The 20,415-nt window shown below is 41.6% G+C and overlaps 1 protein-coding gene across 4 annotated transcripts in view; it reads left to right on the forward strand.

Moving 5' to 3' along the window:
* The window catches only part of DGKA (diacylglycerol kinase alpha), a 67,010-nt gene extending 48,862 nt beyond the window's left edge, over positions 1-18,148 (forward strand). For all 4 annotated transcript variants that reach the window (XM_060763895.2, XM_060763896.2, XM_060763898.2 and 1 more), the window contains exons 9-24: positions 521-638; positions 3,763-3,851; positions 5,585-5,704; positions 6,415-6,513; positions 7,762-7,854; positions 9,726-9,799; positions 10,218-10,292; positions 10,519-10,604; positions 11,750-11,839; positions 13,047-13,207; positions 14,520-14,584; positions 14,936-15,026; positions 15,691-15,889; positions 16,129-16,249; positions 17,146-17,206; positions 17,505-18,148. In XM_060763895.2, coding sequence (XP_060619878.2) covers positions 521-638; positions 3,763-3,851; positions 5,585-5,704; positions 6,415-6,513; positions 7,762-7,854; positions 9,726-9,799; positions 10,218-10,292; positions 10,519-10,604; positions 11,750-11,839; positions 13,047-13,207; positions 14,520-14,584; positions 14,936-15,026; positions 15,691-15,889; positions 16,129-16,249; positions 17,146-17,206; positions 17,505-17,603 — 1,641 coding nt within the window. In that variant the 3' untranslated portion in view covers positions 17,604-18,148. The remainder of the gene's footprint in view (positions 1-520; positions 639-3,762; positions 3,852-5,584; positions 5,705-6,414; positions 6,514-7,761; positions 7,855-9,725; positions 9,800-10,217; positions 10,293-10,518; positions 10,605-11,749; positions 11,840-13,046; positions 13,208-14,519; positions 14,585-14,935; positions 15,027-15,690; positions 15,890-16,128; positions 16,250-17,145; positions 17,207-17,504) is intronic.
* The last annotated feature ends 2,267 nt before the right edge of the window (positions 18,149-20,415 follow it).

A 20,415-nucleotide genomic window follows, 5' to 3' on the forward strand; every position in this document is an offset into this window, starting at 1 on the left:
TCTGCAGCCCTTTATAACTTCTCAGAAACCATAAAGGAAGCTGCACACCAGAACATACACACAAGAAACAGTAAACAACAAGATCATAGTCAAACAGGTTGCTAGAGAAGGCTTGATGAAGCTTGCCATTTCCAACAAAACTTTATTGTGTTACAAGAAAAAAATAGATTCACACATAAAGTGATGAATAGTGTGGTTTCATTTTTGTTCTTAAAATAGTTTTGACATTCGGATTTATGACCAACGTAAATCCAAGATGAAATCTCACTTATTCCTATATTTGTTTTTGGTGTAAGCAGAAGCTAAAAAGCCTAATTTGTATAAATAGGTACAATTTTCTTGTCACATCTGAAGGATCTTGAGCTAAGTGTTACATGATTTCAGTTTCTTAGAAACATGGCAAACCTTTCTGCAGAAGCCTAGCCCACATAAGCCCTAGGATTAGTGAGCCCCTTCCTTCCAGCCACCTATTCCTCCCAAGAAAACTTGTCTTGACTCTTGCTTTTTTACCTTGCTTCAGACCATGAAGGATGATGGGCAGCACCTCTGGCGCCTGAAGCACTTTAACCGTCCCGTTTACTGCAATGTGTGTGAGACGCTGCTGTTGGGGCTGCGCAAGCAGGGCCTGCGCTGCACGTGTGAGTGAGTCACTGTGTCCTTGGGATGTGGGTGGGAAGGTCTGCATCCAGCCCTGAACTCATCAAGAGGTTTTGGTAATCCTGTCTTTCTGAATGAAGGAATTGGGGAGCAGAAGAAGGAGAAACAACAGACATTTGTTCCAACCACTTCCTTTTTTGGAAGGATCTTCTGAGATACTTCAGATGCGTAGCCTTCCTGTCTCTAACAAGCATCTAGTAGCTGTAGATGCTTGGCTATTGATGATTTTATGTTACTCGTTACACACACACACACACACAGGGACATAATTGTTAGCAACGATCTTAATAAAGACCTTTGGTGCTCATCCATTTGTGGAGGAAAAAAAACAAACCTCCAATTTAAAATGTTTTTAAAAGTATTATAAAACAATGCTTTGGGTTCAAAGACGCATGACTGTATTTACTCAGTTTGGGGGGAGGCTTTTTCTGTGTCCCTGGAAAGAGTCTCCATCTTGTTCCACCTTGTGTGGCTGTGGAGCACAACAAACAACTCTGCATCTGTATGCTTGCCCACAATGCCCTGCCTCATACACAGAGGAAGAATTGTTTAAAATTACAGACAATGTGGTTGCTGTTGCCCATTTTTGGTCTAAAATTATTTAGCCACTTGTGCTTCCTCTATTTTATCAGTTTTATACTTATTTATGCAATGCTTTTGACACAAAATAAATGAAAACACAAAAGGAGGCACAATGCTCCATGCATCTTGCAAGATCTGTTCTTACGATGATGTTTTTAATTAACAAGGATCTCAAGACCAATATTTCACAATTCCTCTTTGTTTATAATATAGATTCTGGAATGCAGGCAGGTATAATATCCAAGGACTCCTTTTCACTGTCGTTTCAAATAACTAAATTACTTATAATGTATGTGTTTGTCCAATAGTTTACACTATAGCAACATTACATTGTCATTGTTTTTTTAACAAAGGATAATGTCACTCTTTTTGTGGTGTAACTTTCAAAAACTTGTGCAGTTATGGGGGAGTGACCTCACTCAATGGTAGAAATGGATGTGTTTTGTATTATAACAGTGGTTCCCAATCTTTTTTTTTTACCAGAGACCACTTTGACCAGGGACCACTTGATCAGGGACCACTTTGACCAGAGACCACACTCTAACATTAGTATCTAAAGATTACAAATCAGTTTCTGTTCAACTTTAGATTCAGTTTGGGGTATTGATCCAAAAAATTGCATTGGATAGACAACATCAGCTCTAGTTTCTGATACAGAACATATGTCATGGTCAGTGACAGGAAAGAAGTGGCAGGCAGTGCAAATAAATAAAATAAAATAAAGAGAAAGGAGGCTCACGGACCAGATTTTCATCTGGTGGTCCGCGGCCCACAGGTTAAGAACCATTGTATTACGGACTGACAAGTAAGAGCATTCAAGTTTTTAAACAGTGATTAAAATAACTATTGAAACTTTCTTTGAGAAATGGGAGATCAAAGGGTACATTTTTAAAATTGCAATTATAAATAACTTTGGGTCTTAAGGCTATGGGTGCAACTATTCTTTTTTAAAGGAAACTTTCTAGTCTCTGGCTCAGCTGCAGCACATGTCCTTCCTGTACCACTGGAGGTCACAGAAATAATACCCAATACTCATAGTTCCTTGGCTAGTGTCGCCCTCTCCTGGGATCTGGTCTAATGTTAGCTGGGAATAGGATCTTGTGGAACCTTAAGCAGCACCACATTGCAATGATGACAGCAGCAGGGGCTCCCCCACAGAGACTTTCCTGACCGTATTAGAAACTTTTTAAGTGGGTAGTTTTCCATCTAAGTAACAGTCATATAGACTGCATGGCCTACAACCTCAGAAGTCACATTTAGTACTTTATTTGTGAACAAATTGCATTTATTCAAGTGTTTATTAGAAAATATAAACAATTTGGGCACAAATTCAGGTGGAGAAAGACTGAGTACTGGTTGTTTTCCATTGAGAAAAAGAGGTCCGCTTGGCTTTGTATTGAAGACACTTTTTCTGTGTCGCATACTGCTGTTTGGAAATTTCTTGGTACACATCCAGCCATAGTCTTCTGACAAACTGGTTTTTCATAGTCCTGCAGCATTTCAAGGTGGAAGTGGAAAAACCAAAAAGGAGCTTCCAACAACATTGCTTCATTGTTAAAAGAGACCCTTATGGTGGAAACTAACTAGAACCTGAACATATGATTTCTAAGGATCAGAAACTCATACGCCTGAAAGCCATTTATTTATCTGCCTTTCTTCCTACAGTTCTACTCTTTTGTTGGAATTTTATTCTTACTCAAAGTTTTGTTCCTCATTTAAAGGGCATGAGGAGAACAAATTTACCACAAAAATGAAGACTAGAAGATTCCCCTTAAAAAAATAAAAGTTAAGAGAAATTAGAAACCTACTTGAAAAATGTTTTTGCAAAATGTAACGCAGGAGCTATTATGCTTTGAATTAATATTACTTATCGTTAATTACATTGCAAACAAGTGCATCCAGAAGCAGCAACAATATTCCTTACATTACATGAATGCTTTGAATTAATATTGCTCATCATTAATTATATCATAGACAATATCCAGTAATCAATATCCAATTACTGTATGTAATATCCATTACATACAGTAATTGTAGTGGGAAATGAATTGCATTGGGAAAGTTTACCACATTTCTAGTTCCAAAAATATTGTATGAAAAAGCAGAAAGAGTTGTGTTGTTCCATGAAAAAAAAATCACAGATGGGAAATGTTTAATTACAGTGAGCTTTTGTTTTATCCATATCATGAGCAAAACTGTCAATGTCAACTTAGACGATGTTAAGTGAATATTTTGGTAATCAATAATTCTGCTATTTTAGCATAGAGTTATTGCCGTTGGAGTATTTTCAAAAAATTATCTCCCTTCCCTCACAAGCAGAAGGGACATAAATTAATATGTACTGGTTGCTAGCCAAAAGGAAGGGCGGGTGATCTGTGGGGAAAGGGAAAGAGTATCTGGAGAAGTGCCTGGGATCCACTGCTGCGGCAGGAGAGAGAGCTTCTTGTGCCTGGAGATGTGTATTCAGTCCCTGTTGCTTGGCAGGGCCAGTGAATTTCTCTTTCTCAATCTCTGTGCCCACAGTTTGCAAGTTCACAGTGCATGAGCGTTGTGCCCGAAAGGCCCCACCAAGCTGCATCAGTACTTATGCCAAGAGCCGCCGTGATACCAGTGTGAGTAACATGATAAAGGGAAGAGGACATTGCATCCAAAAGCCAGCTTTCTGTTTAACTGCTTTAATTATCCAGAGTTTATTATAGGCACCCCCATTTCTGCTTCTTTCATTCCTCCACCACTGTTCTGTAAAGTCAGAGAATGGTCTCATACTCCTCCAGTTTGCTATGTGGACTCTGATCCTGCCCCCCCCCCCCCCCCTGATCTTGTAAGGAATATTGGTTGCACAGCCTCTTCCTTCCTTTCTCCAGACTGTGAGACTGGAGTTGTCAACACTTTGATCTCTTAGTCATTACATCTTCACATCTATTACTTGTGTCTGTCTGACCTCAATTTCTGCAGTCTTAGCTAACAGTAAGTACTAGCCCAATTTTGACACCTCAGTCCTTGTTGGAAGAGAGTTCATTATATTACTTCTCTTAAGAGTTAAAAATAGAATGGAGGAGATGTGTTGTGTGCGGCGCTCCTGGAGCCTATTATTCTATTTCTGTTCTAGTACTTCAGGACAAAACAACATACTTCTCAGCCGCCCTGAGTCCCCACGGGGTGATGGGGCGGGATATAAATAAACTGTTGTTGTTGCTGTAGTGTGTACTGTATTATATTTAGTGTAAAAAATCAAAATCTAAAATTGAATGCTGTGTGTTTGCTGTGTGTGTTGAAATCCCTATCTTATTTACCTAAAAGAAAGTACACACCACCCTTATTTGGATGAGAACTATCCCAAGAAGATTGGGGGTTGAAACCTGTGCTCCCACATCTGATGAGGATGATGATGATGATGATGATATCAAACTGCTTCCCCTTCCCTTTCATGAGACAGGTTTTAAAATGAAGAAAGTATGCAACAGTTTAAATGTCTTCCACCTGCTCATTATGGTTTTGATCCAGAAGGGGACTATGCACACTTCATTACATGTGTGTATACAGAGTGCTGTGTGTTTAATGTAGTGTGGGATAGTTTAGCCCTCTTTCTAGGATTCAGGAATAAAGCTTAAAAATTCCTAGATTATATTTCTGTGAAAAATACCTTGGAGTCCTCGTGGACAACAATGAGCCAACAATGTGATGCGGCAGCTAAAAAAACCAATGTGATTTTGGCCTGTATAAATAGGAGTATAGTGTCTAGATCCAAGGAAGGAATGCATCCCCTCTGTTCTGCCTTGGTCAGACCACACCTTGAATACTGTATCCAATTCTGGGCACCACAATTTAAGGGAGATGTTGACAAGCTGGAATGTGTTGAAAGGAGTGTGGTTAAAATGATCAAGGGTCTGGAGAATAAGCCCTATGAGGAGTGGCTTAAAGAGCTTGGCATGTTTAGCCTGAAGAAGGGAAGGCTGAGAGGAGACATGATGGCCATGTATCATGATGTGAGGGGAAGTCATAGGTAGGAGGGAGCAGGCTTGTTTTCTGCTGCCCTGGAGACCCGGACACAAAGCAATGGCTTCAGACTACAGGAAAAGAGATTCCGCCTGAATATTACCAAGAACTTCTTGACTGTGAGAGCTGTTCAGCAGTGGAACTGCCTGGAGTGTGGTGGAATCTCTTTCTTTGGAGGCTTTTAAACAGAGGTTGGATGGCCATCTGTCAGGGGTGCTTTGGATGCAATTTTCTGCTTCTTGGCAGGGGGGTGGTCTGGATGGCCCACGAGGTCTCTTCTAACTCTATGATTCTATGTTGAAGTAGTTCATTACTCACTTGGCCACTTTCACATTTCCTCTGCTGGCAGGCACAAGCTCATGTCTGGGTAAGAGGTGGTTGTGATGGCAGTAAATGTGACCGGTGTCAAAAGAAGATCAAGAGTTTTCAGAGCTTGACAGGCGTGCACTGTGCGTGGTGCCATCAGAAGGTAACTTCAGACATTTTCAAAATTTTAGATGTTCACTTCAGAATGGGCACTGCATGTAAAGTTTTTAAAATAGATGAACAATAATAGAACAGGTGTTACAGGTGAAGTTGGAAAGACAGGCAGATAAATAAAGTCATTGTTGCTTTGAAAAATACTTATAAGGCTTTTCTAAAATGGGTTGTTCACAATTCCCAACATATGTAATCATACTGGTGGGGATTAATGGAAGTTCTAGTCCAAAAGCAACTGGAGAGGATGGGGTTGAAAAAGGCTGATAACATCTGTTCATCAAGACACCTGTATAAATGAGGAAGAAAGAAAAACCACCATATATAATTGTGGCAGCAAGTGGCATTTGTTCTTCTGTACGCATGCTTAGTTTTCAAATGGAATGGAAGAGGAAGTAAAATCAGGCTTTGCAATACCTGCAGAGAATGTCACATGAAAAGTAATTGTCATATTGTTTCCCTTTCAGTGAAATTATCAGTCTGTTGGATTTAGCCAAACATTTCATTTTATCAGTGATGATTATTTTTGTCTTGCTTCATAGCACAGAGTGGAAAATCACAAAAGCAATCCCATATTGGTGTGCTTAGGGAGGAAAATGGAAGAGGCTGCACTTGAGACATTGACAATGCCTCTGCATCTTCTTGGGTTGGTGGTAGTGGAGGAGCTCTGAGAAATTGCTGATCCCTCACTGTTTTCCCTAGATCCATGATGAATGCCTGCCTCTCATGCCTTCAACGTGTGATTGTGGGATCCTCAGAGACCACATCCTGCCTCCCTCAGCTATCTATCCTGTTGTGCTGGTGAGAGCAAAGGGTTTAATTGACCAAATTAACAGACTGGCCATGGAAGTTATTTTTTGGGCTACAGTTGTCTATTGGATATAGTCAGATTCCCATTTTATCAGTTACTAGAGATTATTATTTTTGCCTTCCTTCCCATCTCTGCATATGAAGTGCTCCATATATATATATATATGTGTGTGTGTGTGTGTGTGTGTATGGATATGGATATGTGGACACTTACATGCACACTGTGCATTTTTGACACACAGGAGCATTATTTCCCCAGGATCAAGAGGAACTTGTTTTTCCAGGTTGAGCAGCAGCAAGTAGCTCTTGTGTCAATCACGAACAAAACAGCTGAACATCCTGTCTGTCTCAAAGCCTTCTTCTCACATCTTTTAGCAAATGTTGAGCTGTTTGAAAAAAGAGAGATAAATTATTTAATAAAATAAATGCAGAGCTATTTTTAACCAGACAAGATCGTAAAGCTGTGAGTGCCTGCCTGAAACATAGAAGGAAACCTTGCTCTGAAAACAGGCATGTCTGTCAGTAACAGACACAATGCACAAGTTCACAGAGAGTTCATTAAGTAGGGGAGGATTAGTATTTTGTTGCAGGGCCCATCTCAAGCACTTTAATACATAATGTGGGAATGTGACCTTTTTAGATTGGTAGCTCCAGTTCTTAGAGTAGTAGTAGTAGTAGTAGTAGTAGTAGTAATTTTATTTCTTGCCTGCCTCTCCTCGTGGCTCGAGGTAGGTTACAGCATTACTAAAACATAAACAAACACACAATCGTTTTAAAACACTTTGTAAAATACACATATTAAAACATACCTCTATAAAATATGTATCAAAATACACAAAACACAACCAGGCATACAGTGGAGTTTAAAATTCACCATCAAAACATCTGGGTAGACCTGCCGGAATAGATAGGTCTTCACTTGTATCTTAAATTCTGATAGCTGATTCAGCTATTGGAGCTGTACCTGCAGGTCATTCCACAGTCGTGGGGCAGCCAATGAAAAGGTCCTCTGGGTGGTGGTTGCTAGTCAGGTTTTGGCTAGTTGGAGCAACTGCCCCCCCCCCCCCCCAGAGGACCTAAGTGTGCAGAGTGGTTTGTTTGGAAGAAGGCAATCCTTTAGATAAGCTGGACCCAAACCATGTAGGGTTTTATACTGTGTAGTAGTCCCAAACCATGTAGGGCTTTATGCTGTGTAGTAATCTATTTCTACCCATTGATCCTTGCCCATTTGTGTTCCAGGAGCGCCAGAACAGCCAGAAGAACGGACTCTGTGGAACACCTTCAGAAGACCCGGCTCCGCCATTTGTCACACCTGAAGGACAGGCATTGCGAGTGAGCATGGAATAGGACAGGAAGGTGGTGCCACCAGATTCCTGCCTCTCTTTTCTTGTGGCAATGCTGATTGAGGAGGGTTTCTGGGAACTTCAGCCCAAACATTACTTTTTCATGCTGTGGGGCCTGGGTTGCTTGAGCAAAACCTGTTGTTTAGTATGAGGTACAAGGAAAGGGAAATTAGACAGATTTCTTGTTTTGAGGACAAGGGATTGTTTTATCAAATGAAGAAAGACATTTGACTACAGTAGAGTCTCGCATATCCAACATAAACGGGCTAGAAGAACGTTGGAAAAACGAAAATATTGGATATAAGGAGGGATTAAGGAAAAGCCTATTAAAAGTCAAATTACATTATGATTTTACAAATTAAGCACCAAAACAACATGTTTTACAACAAATCAACAGAAAAAACAGTTCAGTACACGGTAACGTTATGGAGTAATTAGTGTATTTACAAATTTAGCACCAAAACATCACAATGTATTGAAATACCTGTGGATCCGGGCAGAAGGCAGACTGCATTGGATAATACAGAACGTTGAATGAGTGAAGGTTGGATTAGTGAGACTTCAATGTATCTTGTATCATTTGTGTTATGTGTGGGAACAGTTAATACAGGATTTAGAGAAATAGAATACTTGGTCACTGAAGAATTGACCTACAATTTAGAGACATATACCAATTTAAACTTTGTATATTGAACTTCACTCTTAAACTGAAGAGTTGTTCTTTTTTAAGCTACATCTATGTGAAACTGGAGGTTGCACACGGACCTTTTAACAACAGAGCAAGAACAAAAATAGACTTGGAAGTTGCAAGTTTAATTAATGTGAAAAAACACTGCATATCTTTTTTCTGTGTCAGTTCTCTTTTCCAGTAACTTCTTTTCTACCTCCATAAGAAAAGATTTTGGTGCCTTTGATAACTTTCTCACTTCGGACTCCTGGATAGAAAATCCCTTTTACTTGAGGCATTTTTAATTTTTTTAAAATTACTAGAGGAGATCTGGAGCATCACACATTCCCTTGTCCCTGTCCACTAGAAAACATTTACCATCATTAGACAGTATAATCATTGGCTGTAGTCCAGCATAAAGTATGCCACATAGTGTAAGAAGGACTAAGCAGTCCTTTTTCCTTTGCTTTTTGTTTATATCTGCATCCTATACTTCATTTTAAAGCCTTCTGCTTGGGGACTAGTTTCATCCTCACTTGCCTATAATATTTAATTTGAGACTTTTCCCATGACCTAGCCCAAATCTGTCACTGCCTTTGAAAAGGGGGGTTTATGCCATTTCTGAAGTGTCTCAGAGTGTTTCAGTTGCTGTGGTTTAGAAACAACAAAGAAAACCCTCAGTCATATTTTCAGCAGACATGTTGGATCAGAGGGCTCCATTGCACGATGCTGTTAAACGTGTTCTTCTGATTCAGTTCTCCGAGGAGCCACGAGAACTCATGTTTCACAATAGGTGCTGTACAATGACTGTTAATCATACCTAGATGCTTGGAGAATTAATATTCTCAAAAACTGATGGAAGTTAGGGAATGGAAAGTAAAACCCTGACAGCTAGTTCTGGTTTATACTTTTCTTGTAGACATGCCTATAGAGACAGAGTTGTCAGATGTGTCTTGAGATCCACAGACCTCATAGAAAAGAAGACTCAAATCACAGAGAATCTTTGGAGTTGGGTGCTCAGGGGATCCAGTTCCAGCTGTACACTTCCTGCCAAACCTATATACCTGTTTTTCTTTTGCTTCCTCCAATGCTGAACACTACTGCCATTTGTTTTCCACAAGAGTAGCATCTGAATTTGGCTCTTCACCAATCTGCTTTTCCAAACTTTTTCTTGTTTCCACCTGTTTCCACAGATCATCCCTGTACCTGACACTCACCCCTTACTCGTCTTTGTCAATCCCAAGAGTGGTGGGAAACAGGGAGAGAGGTGAGAGGGAAATGGAATCAGTGGGATTGTGGGCGAAGGGAGGCTATGCATTTTTTGTGGGCACCAGGTTTGCTTCTGGAATCTTGACCAGGTCATCAGTTACAAGGGCTTCTTTTCTTTTTTGAGTCACTTCCTCATATGAATACCTCAGGCATTGTATAAGAAATCATGAGTGTGGAACTCACTCTTTCTGTTGACATAGAATATGTATTTCTTTTTATGGATGGGAAATCCTTCTTCCACATTAGGAGTAACATTTGATTGAGTTGCCGTGCCTCTTAAAAGGACTTGGGGTTTCTGATCTGATCTTGAATTAGCTCTTACAAAGGGATTTGGTTATCTAGAATCCTGTCCAAATTATGGTCTAATAATCTATTGCAGACTTGGCTGATTTCTGTCTTTCCTATGTTATCGGCAGGGTGCTGCGTAAATTTCAATATCTCCTCAACCCACGGCAGGTCTACAACTTAGTGAAGGGTGGCCCCGGACCTGGGTGAGTTCATATGAACTGTGGTGTATGTCTACCATATTTACCAACTGAATCCTTCCTGTGTTTCCTGTCTTTTCGTAAGATGCAGGATAAGGGTTTTGGGAGGGTGTCTTCAGAACTTCAGGAATCAAATGGCTATAGCAGGGTGGCTGTGACTTAGGACTGGGAGACATCTCCAGAATTAGGTGCTAAAATGTTCGATGTCTGTATGTCTGTATTTTGCCCCCAGGCTGAATTTTTTCCGAGATGTACCTGATTTCCGTATCCTAGTTTGTGGTGGTGATGGCACTGTGGGCTGGATCTTGGATGCCATTGGTATTTATTTTATTATTTATTCAAGGAATTTCTATATTGCCTCTCAGCTCACAAGGCTGGCTAAAGCTTTTAAGAGATTTCATAGGCATACATTTTCCCAGTTGTGATGGAGAATCAATTCATAAGCTCAGTGTTTTTTTAATTAAATTAATGAAATCCCTTGAATTCTGGTAATGTATTTGTCTTCTATAGCACTTTGCTGTCTGTTAACATCTTAAAGATGACAAAAGATACAGGTTGGGAACTTTCCAACCCTCAGGCTGTAGCTGAGGATTGCAAACTGCCATCTGGCCTATCAGCATCCTTTCAAATAAGGAATTGTTCCTCTCTATTCTAAAAAAGCAATGAGAGTAACGGCAACATAGCGAGCATGATGGCAGTCAATGATGGCTAACCTTCCTCTCCTCAGTGCTGCAAAAATCACTGACAAAATTACAGCCTTCGACAATACATCACTGACAAAGTAGATGTTCCCTCATTGCAAGGAAGTTTTAAACTGGGGATAGGGAAACCACAACCCACAGCTCTTTGAAACATTTTTTTTACCCCTTAATGCCCTCCAAACACTTTGAGTTTAGGAATAAACAATATTGAGTTTAAGGGTACAATTTTCCCAAGTTCTCTCTGATATATTTTAGAGCCAAGAAGAACATTTTTTTCAAACATAAAAAGCTTAGAATATTGCAAAATTGCTCCTTGTGCCTCTAGGCATTTTTTTGGGGGGAGGGGGGAGGGATTTGGGGGCAAAAATCCAAAATAATTCTTAGGAGCGTTCAGCTCATGACAGATGCCCTGAGTGGAGTCATTGTAGCCTTTTGACTCCCAATACTTGTCAATTTCTGCTTTATTAACATAAATAGAAGGATTTTAAAAGCTATATTACAGTATTGGAGGGGGAGGGAGGAAGAGAAAGGCTCTCTGTGAAAATTATTGGGGCTTGAACTGTCATGTTAGGGACCAGCAGTGATGTAGTTCAACCCACTTCTCCACCCCCTGTATGTCCTGCACACAGTCCCTGATGTTCTTGCCCATAATTTTTTTAGCCCTTGACTTAAAGGAAAGAAATTCCTGACTCTGTTGTAATGTAAATAAAGGTATGGTGAATAAACCAGCACATTATGCACATTCATTTTTTCTCTTTCCAGATAAAGCCAACCTACCCAGCCGGCCTCCAGTGGCTGTGCTGCCTCTGGGAACTGGCAATGATCTTGCCCGCTGCCTTCGCTGGGGAGGAGGTGAGTACACCCTACCAGTTTGGTCTAGCGTAGGCAAGGGTAACTTCAGCCCTCCAGGTGTTTTGGACTTCAACTCTACAATTAGAGTTAAGTTGGCTGGGATTTCTGGGAGTTGAAGTCTGGAGGGCTGAAGTTTGCCCGTGCGTGGTCTAGTGTATCCCAGGGCTCCATCCAGTTGACCCACTGGAAGCTGAGCTTTTTACTCATCCTAACAAACATTTAAATGTTTATTTTAATTGCATGTTGTTTCTATGGCATTGAATTGTTGCCTATGTGTAAATGCCACTCTGAGTTCCCTTCAGGGTGAGAAGGGTGGGGTATAAATATGGTAAATAAATAAACACTGTTTAGACATGTAGGATTTCTCTGAATATAAACATTAATCCAATTAATAACAACATCAGATGTGACCCACAGTCAATTTAACTGATTCAATGTTCCTGCAGATTATCTTGGGTTCTCCCTGGGGTTTTAGCTTTTGGGAATGAGCTGTTGGATCCCTTTTTAAAAAACAAATCCTCAGTATATCCCATTTTTATTTCAAATTTCAGTGCACACCTTATTTACTAAGTATATTGTACGTCAAGTATAATATAATGCCAAATAGATGATGGATCCCAGTTGGGAAAATCTGGCTTCAATCTGAAGGATGTTTTTTTTTTTCACATACATAACCCAATGAGAATTGTGGCACCTTATATCTTTTTCTGAGCTCCTTGGGGAAAGGTCAAGATATAAAGAGAAGACATGAAAAGCACAGCAGCATATGTAAAATAAAACTGGTGGCATTCTTAAAATCATTTTGACAGCTTGATTCTGTGACACAAGTGCCTTCTATTGTGTCATAATAACGTTCTTAAATAGCAGCAGCACCCTACCAAAAATGTAAGTATGGAATAAGCCTGCAATGCATGAGAAGGGAAAGCATGGAAGAAGCTGGAGCTGCATTGCTGGGTGCCAATCTCATATTGATTCATTCTTGGCAAAGATGGAGTTAGTCAAAGTGGAAAAATTGAGTTTATGGCCTTGGTAAAGTTTGCTTTTTTTCTTTTGGATTGCAACTTCCAGTGGCTGCATACAGAAAAGATCAGACTGGGCTTCAGCTTCCCCTCTACTCAGTCTTCTTTAAAAATTCAGTAATAAACCAGTGCCCTTTTTCGTGCACTCATCTTTGATTTCTCTGTGTAATGTATCCATTTCTGTTCAGGTTATGATGGTGAGAACCTAGTGAAGATACTGAAAGATATTGAAGCAAGCAGCATACTACAAATGGACCGCTGGTCAGTGCAGGTGATGCCTGATAACCCCGACGAAAAAGGCGATCCTGTCCCTTATGAGATTATCAACAACTACTTCTCTATTGGTGTAGTAAGTATGGAGAGAGGAAATGAGGGAGGGGTGTCTTCTTGTTCATGTTTGCTTAAGATGTTTGTTCTGTCATGGTGGCAAACAAGAGCAATGAAGTTTTCTCTCTTGATAGTATTTTGTTGTACTGCTGGGAGTGAAAATGAACTTTTTAAGCAGCTGTAACTAGGTGTAGGAGCCCCCTGGTGGGGTAGTGGGTTCAACCACTGAGCTGATGAACTTGCTGACCAAAAGGATGGCGGTTCAAATCCAGGAAGTGGGGTGAACTCCTGCTGTTAGCCCCAGCTTCTGACAACCTAGCAGGTCAAAACATGCAAATGTGATTAGATCAATTGGCATCACTTCTGCAGGAAAGTAACAGCGCTCCATGCAGTCATGCCGGCCACAAGACCTTGGAGGTGTCTACGGACCATGCTGGCTCTTCAACTTAGAAATTGAGATAAGCACCATTCCCCAGAGTCAGACATGACTAGACTTAATGTCAAGGAAAAACATTTACCTTTTAATTAGGTGTAACAAGAGTTTGAATCTCTGCTCAATCATAGAAACCTACTGAGAACCCTTGGGCAACTCACCCTCTGAGGAAGGCAAAGGCAAATCACCCTGTAAAAATCTTGCCAAGAAAATCCCATGATAGGTTTGCCCTCTGTGTATGTGCCTTCCAGTTGGTTTATGACAATCCAATGGATTTCATAGGATTGTATTAACAAAGGAATAATCAGAAGTGGTTTTGCCAGTTCTTTGCCCTGAAATATCGCCCACAACACCTGGTATTTCTATCCAAGTACTAACCAGGGCTGATGCTGCATAATTTCCAGTATCAAACGCCTTTTTAGGGTGTTTAGGCAATTTCATCTTAAGGTCATCATAAGTCAACAATGACTTGAAGGCACACAACAACCGAGTATAAAGAATCTCCCTCTCCCTGCAATGCCTTTCTCATACATCATACTACAACTCCCATCATTCCTGACCAGGGATGATGGAAGCTGTAGTCCAGTACTGAGGATACTTGGTCAAGGAAGCTAATGTAGCGGAAAGGAAGAATGTAGGACATTTACCGCAATGAGTCGCCGCACAGGCTGAGATATTAGCGGTATACAAGTGTACTAAATAAATAAATAAATAAATTTAAAGTAAAAGGATGTGCAGGATAGCAGAGAGTTTTAGAAGGTGACGAATGGAAGGATAGAGAGGGCTCTCTAGGAGCTGCATGGGTCGCACCCTTCCATCCCATTTCTTCACTGCTCAATTACCTTTCCAGTTTTGTGAAAAATCTGATACATTCTAATTTTTATCATCCCTCTTTCTCCAGGATGCCTCCATTGCCCATCGATTCCATGTTATGAGGGAGAAATACCCAGAAAAATTCAATAGCAGGTTAGTACAGAATGGCAGGGAGCATCAATACTTGTGCTGGCTTGTTAACAGGATCCTTTTCAAAGTTCATTTTACTTCTCCAGAAAGTAAATCTGAATCTGGCCCTCTCTGTCACTTTCATGATCCTAGTATACAAAAAAAATGCCTTTAAAGCTCCTGATCTCTTTAGCATCACTTCTTATAGCCTGACCCTGGAAGCATGTGTTGGTAGCCACCACGTGGCTCGTGAAGCATCTAGTTTAATCAGGGGAAGGTGGTCCCCATGGGCAGTGGAAAACCTTTCATTGAGTTTCTAAGCTGTCATGTGTTGCAGCATGTTGTTTTGGTGTTGCTTTTTTTCCTCCTAAACAGGATGAAGAACAAGCTCTGGTATTTTGAATTCGCCACTTCTGAGACCATCTTTGCCACATGCAAAAAGCTGAAGGAGTGTCTGACTGTGGAGGTGAGCCATCTTCCTTGTGCCCCTGGATTTGAGCAGCTTAGTTGTGATCAAGATTGAAAGGAGCTTGCTTCCTCTCTTCTGTGCAGTGATTCCCACTGTTGATAAGATTCTTTTAGCACCAGCAAATGCCATGCCTTGATCCAACCTATTGTATGAGATGTTACCCCAGAGCAAGTGCAGAGTATCTTTCTTGTATCCCTGGGTAGTCATAAGCTACCTGGGCCACTTCAAATTTATCATTATGGCTTCCATTGTGCCGCCTGCAAGCCGCCCCAAGTCCCTTTGGAGAGATGGTGGCGGGAAATAAAAATTAAGTTGTTGTTGTTCCAGATAGAGTAGTAGCTCAGTCAGTTTAAACATCTTTACTCTTTTTTCTCTTCTGTCACCTTTGCATCTCAAAACCCACCTTACATCTTATAGCACAGTTGCCAATAGATGTTGTTGAGATTCCATCTCCCATTGCCCTGGACCATTGGCAACACTAGCTGGAAGTAGTGGGTGCTGGAGTTCAATGATATTTAGAGGGACACAGCTTCATAATGTTGTCCTCTGTCCTCTACTGAGCTCCGGTCTTTGAACACTTCCTCGGGGTTGTAGGAATTGTATTTCAGCAGCCAGTTACTTAGTAACTTAACTTCTTTTCCCACACATATCCCTTGCCTAGTGCTGTGGGCAGCCCATTGATCTCAGTGGAGCGCTCTCTGGAATAGCTATACTCAACATTCCCAGCATGCATGGAGGCTCCAACCTCTGGGGTGAGACCAAAAGGCCTTTGGGGGAGGCAGCAGCACGAAGCACAGCAGGCGGAGCAGCACAGCCCCAAGTCATCACTGATGCTGAAATCCTGAAGAACTGTGTACAAGGTGAGCAGAGGAAAGAGGACCAGGTGGGTTGCATTATTCAGGGGGCTGTGTAGATATCAAGAGTAAGAATTATGCAGCTGAAATAGAGAGCTGGAATGGCAGATTCTTTAGATGGCAAGTTGGGTTAGAACAACCAAGCTGACCATATTGTAGGTAACTTTTGGAATGACCAGGGAAAATTTGTTATGATGAGGATATTTTCAGTATATTCATCTCTTCTGCTTCTAATTCCCCTCCAGACTTAGGTGATTGTCGGATGGAGGTGGTAGGCCTGGAGGGTGTGATCGAGATGGGGCAAATCTACACCGGACTGAAAAGTGCAGGCAAACGCCTAGCCAAGTGCTCAGAGATCACGCTGCGGTGAGTAGCCTCCACCAAATGGAGACTTCTTTTCCTTTTATAGGTCTAATTTTGAGCTTCATTCACTCCGAGAGAAAGGATGAGGATGGGAAGATACATGGCACTGTTCGAGTAACAGCCATGTCTTTATTTGTGTCAAGAATGTAGTTCAAGGGGCTATTACAGTACTATAACCTAGATCTGGGGAATGAAAATTTATGGGGAACGAAAATTGCAGTGTTTCTATTCATAAGCAGAGTTCATATCCACCAGTAGCAATTGACCACCATTTAGGAAGCATTGTTACGTGCTGATCTGAAGTGTAGTGATCAGCCATTATCCCTCAGAAGCCCATTCACATTGTGGATAGAAATCCTGAACTATCTTACAAACTGCTGTAATAATTAGTATTATAATATTTAGAGCACTCTAAACAAAAAGCATAAACTGGACACAGCAAGATACCAGTCCTAAAACAGAATTCAGGTATCTTCATTTCCCAAATGGAGTCCGTAGTGGAGCAGCGGGTAAAACGGCTGAGCTGCTGAACTCACAGAATGGTTGGCAGTTCAAATCCAGGAAGTGGGGTGAGCTCCCGCTGTTAGGCCCAGCTTCTGGCAACCTAGCAGTTCGGAAACATGCAAGTGTGAGTAGATCAATAGGTATCACTTCTGTGGGAAGGTAATGGCGCTCCATGCAGTCACGCCGGCCGCATGACCTTGGAGGTGTCTACAGACAATCCCAGTTCTTTGGCATAGAAATGGAAATGACCCACCAGAGTCGCACACGGCTAGACATAATGTCAAAGGGAAACCTTTACCTTCAATTCCCAAATTTGTTCTTTGGATAGCAGAATGAATGTTTTTTCCAATCTTCTTCCTCTGTGGTCTCATGCTAGTTCTCTCCTCCTTTTGCAGAACTCTCAAGCATCTCCCCATGCAGATTGATGGAGAGCCATGGATGCAAGCACCGTGCACGGTAAGCTCCTAGAAGGGCCATCTGGAAAGTGTCCCTTGGGTTGCCTTTCTGGGGTCTCAGAGCCCCAGGCTGAAACTGCCTTGCCAAACATCTCCCATTATTGCTAGGATGCATTCATGGATAGGGTGATTATATGGGAACTGTGTTATTCTTTTGAGATTTTTCACTACCTGCGTCCACTGATCTGGGAGCTTCATACAATTTAAAAAAAAACAGTTGCTCACAGGTTTATACTATGCTTCAAGGTCTTGTGAATTCCTGCTCATGTGTTGGCACATCCTTTTCTGTACATTTCCAGATCAAGATAAGCCACAAAAACCAAGCCCCGATGCTCATTGCACCACCTCCCCGATCCTCCAGCTTTTTTGGCCTGAAGAAGGGACCACAAGAGGCTTAAAAAGGGAGTCCTGTACCTGCCCAGGAACAGCTGTCTCCATGATGATGCCACTCCGGGGCCGTTATCGGAATGCCCAGATGTTCTGCATGGGGTGGGACGCCCTCCTGCTCCACCACACACACACACACACCACACTTTGACATGGGGCGTGTTTCTTGCTGCCTTGTACTTGACAAGGCTAGGAGGTGCTGCAGCCAGAGCCTTTGCTTCTACCGCAGAGATCAGCCTGGCCATTTCCCTGGTCTGGGGCAGGGGCACTTCAGCCATCAGTCCTTTCACCTGGAGAGGCTGCTCAGGTTGCCTGTCCCTGCTAGGAGCCTCTTAATGTGTGGGTGCCAAACCTCTTTTCCATTGTCCACTGAAAAGCCCCGTAAGCCTCACATTTTGCCCCTTGCACTTGAGGTAACTACTGAAAGATTGGTGGCATCAGTTCTCCTTCCCCCCACATCTCCTCCTCTCTTTTATTTATTACAAAGCCATTCCACATTCCTCCACTTAACAGTTATCAGATGTGCCTCAGCATAATAATAAAGGTTAGGCTTGAATGTTTTGCTTTCCTTTTGTGGTAGATGTTTTGAGGGCAGGGATGTTAGTAGGCCAGGAAGCCTGGGCTATGGGCTTCCTGGGTTTCAGATCTTGCTCAGTGTTTACCAAGATGCTTTGGAGGAAAGTATGTGTGTATATAGGTGCAAGTAAATATGCACACACAAAGGCAATCTTTGACTGTTCTCTGTAGACACAAAAATGTAGTAGGACTAGGCAATCAATGGCTTGCATCTTTCCCCTCCTGATACCTACATATCTAACTGTGCAGCAGGATCTGCATGAAAGCATGGGATACCAAACTAGTTCACTGCAATTATGTGCAGACTAGCAACACGTTCCCTACTTCTTCTTATAGTAAAGAATTAGATTCAGTCGCAGTGTAAGTTCCTTGTCTATTCACCTTTTCTCCTTTTAGGAAATATATCTTATAGTTTCCCCTCCTCCTCCTGCTTGCAAGAAGGCAGCATAGGTTTGCGCAGAAGTGACTTCAGCAGCTTCAGGCAGGAGCAATCTGTATGTCTGAATTGGTCCCAGCATTTAGAGAGTGTAGGATGCTTTGGCCTTATTTTTCCAGATTCCTAAAAATTGAGCCCTATTCCATAGCTCCATATAGGTCAGCACTTTGGTGAAAGCGGATGAGTTCTCCAGTATTTTAATATCTTTGGTAAACTTCACTCCTAGGAGAGCCTGCCCTTATTGGAGCAGGAGGACTTGTTCAACAGCTAGATGAGCGCAAGAAGTGAATATGCAGCCATTCTTCTACATACCCATTTCACAGTTTGGAACAGTAAAGTTTTTGAACTGCAACACTCAGAATCCCCTGAACAGCATGACTACTAGGCATGCCAGATGCAGAAATCTGGGAATTGCCATCCAAAACCCAAGTTTTTTTCATTTTGTGACCAAATTTTTTTCCTAAATCTTTTTAAATGATACTATGTGCAAAAATGATGAATAATTCAAACCTATCACTTCTGGAGCTTTATTTTGTTCACCTGCTATGAAAACCTTTAGCTTGACTGGAGAGAACAAATTGACTGAGTGAGAATGCTTGTACATCATGAGTAGTGACACTGCTCTGCTGTATGGGCCTGCCGACTCAGATATGTGGCACTGATTATGAAGGATGCTTTCTGTAAATTCTTTGAGGAAAGCTGCCTCTGCTTTGGGATTCCAAAGATGGGTTTTTTGTTGGGCTCTATTTTTAAAATGGATGTAGAGAATGTCAAGAAGATTTATGACATTGTTCTGTCACAATCTCTGCTCCATTGTACTGTGCTAATAGTCTAAAAAACCTTTTCTGTATCAATTGAACTTTGAGGCTTTGCAGTAGAGAAAGGGAGGAGGTGTTCACCTTTCCCCTATTTATCCAATTTTCATTTCAAATCCTTTTTTCAGCTGCCTGAAGCAAAGGATAAGGTAGGGTGGGGTGGACAACCACAGTAGGGGTCAATTTTTGCCTGCATGTCTCTTATGGCAAATAATATCACTGTATTATCAAAGGCTTTCATGGCTGGAATTACTGGGTTGTTGTAGTTTTTTTCTGACTATATGGCCATGTTCTAGAGGCATTCTCTCCTGATGTTTTGCCTGCATCTATGGCAAGCATCCTCAGAGGTTGTCACCTCACAACCTCTGAGGATGCTTGCCATAGATACAAGAGATACATCAGGAGTGAATGCCTCTAGAACATGGCCATATAGCCTGAAAAAACCCTACAACAACCTAATCATATCACTGTATTTTTGCCAAAATGTGACCTGGAACTCAACAAAAAAAAAACCACTTCCTGGTGGGCCCTAAGTGGTGAAAGTCAAGGCACCATGCTTTTTGGGCCACATTTTCCCAATGCTGAGATGGGGAAGGGTGAAATATCTCCTCCCAACCTCCAGCCACATCCCCAATAGGAAGGATACTCTTCTGATGGCTTGCAACTAAGAAATTGAGCTTGGGCCTTTATTAAACAGCAGTTGCAGAATACGAGATTTGGCCATCAACTGATTTTGGCCTATGATAGGAGTTCACTATGAAATCGCATATTGCGTCACCCTGCTTTCTTGGAGGAAGGAGAGGATGCCAAGGATAATGCAGAGAAGAACCTGTTCTAAGAATGCTTGGAGTGTCACTTTTGAATGATGAAGGCCTTTCTAATTACTGTTGTTAGTGCAATAAAGGTACAGTTGTCACTCATTCACTCACTGCAAATCTCTTTCCTTATGGTACCACCTTTGCTGCAGCACTATATTATTGCACATCCAGGGGCAGT

Source organism: Anolis sagrei, chromosome 2 (genome assembly GCF_037176765.1).
Source record: "Anolis sagrei isolate rAnoSag1 chromosome 2, rAnoSag1.mat, whole genome shotgun sequence".
In the NCBI taxonomy this organism is placed as follows: Eukaryota; Metazoa; Chordata; class Lepidosauria; order Squamata; family Dactyloidae; genus Anolis; species Anolis sagrei.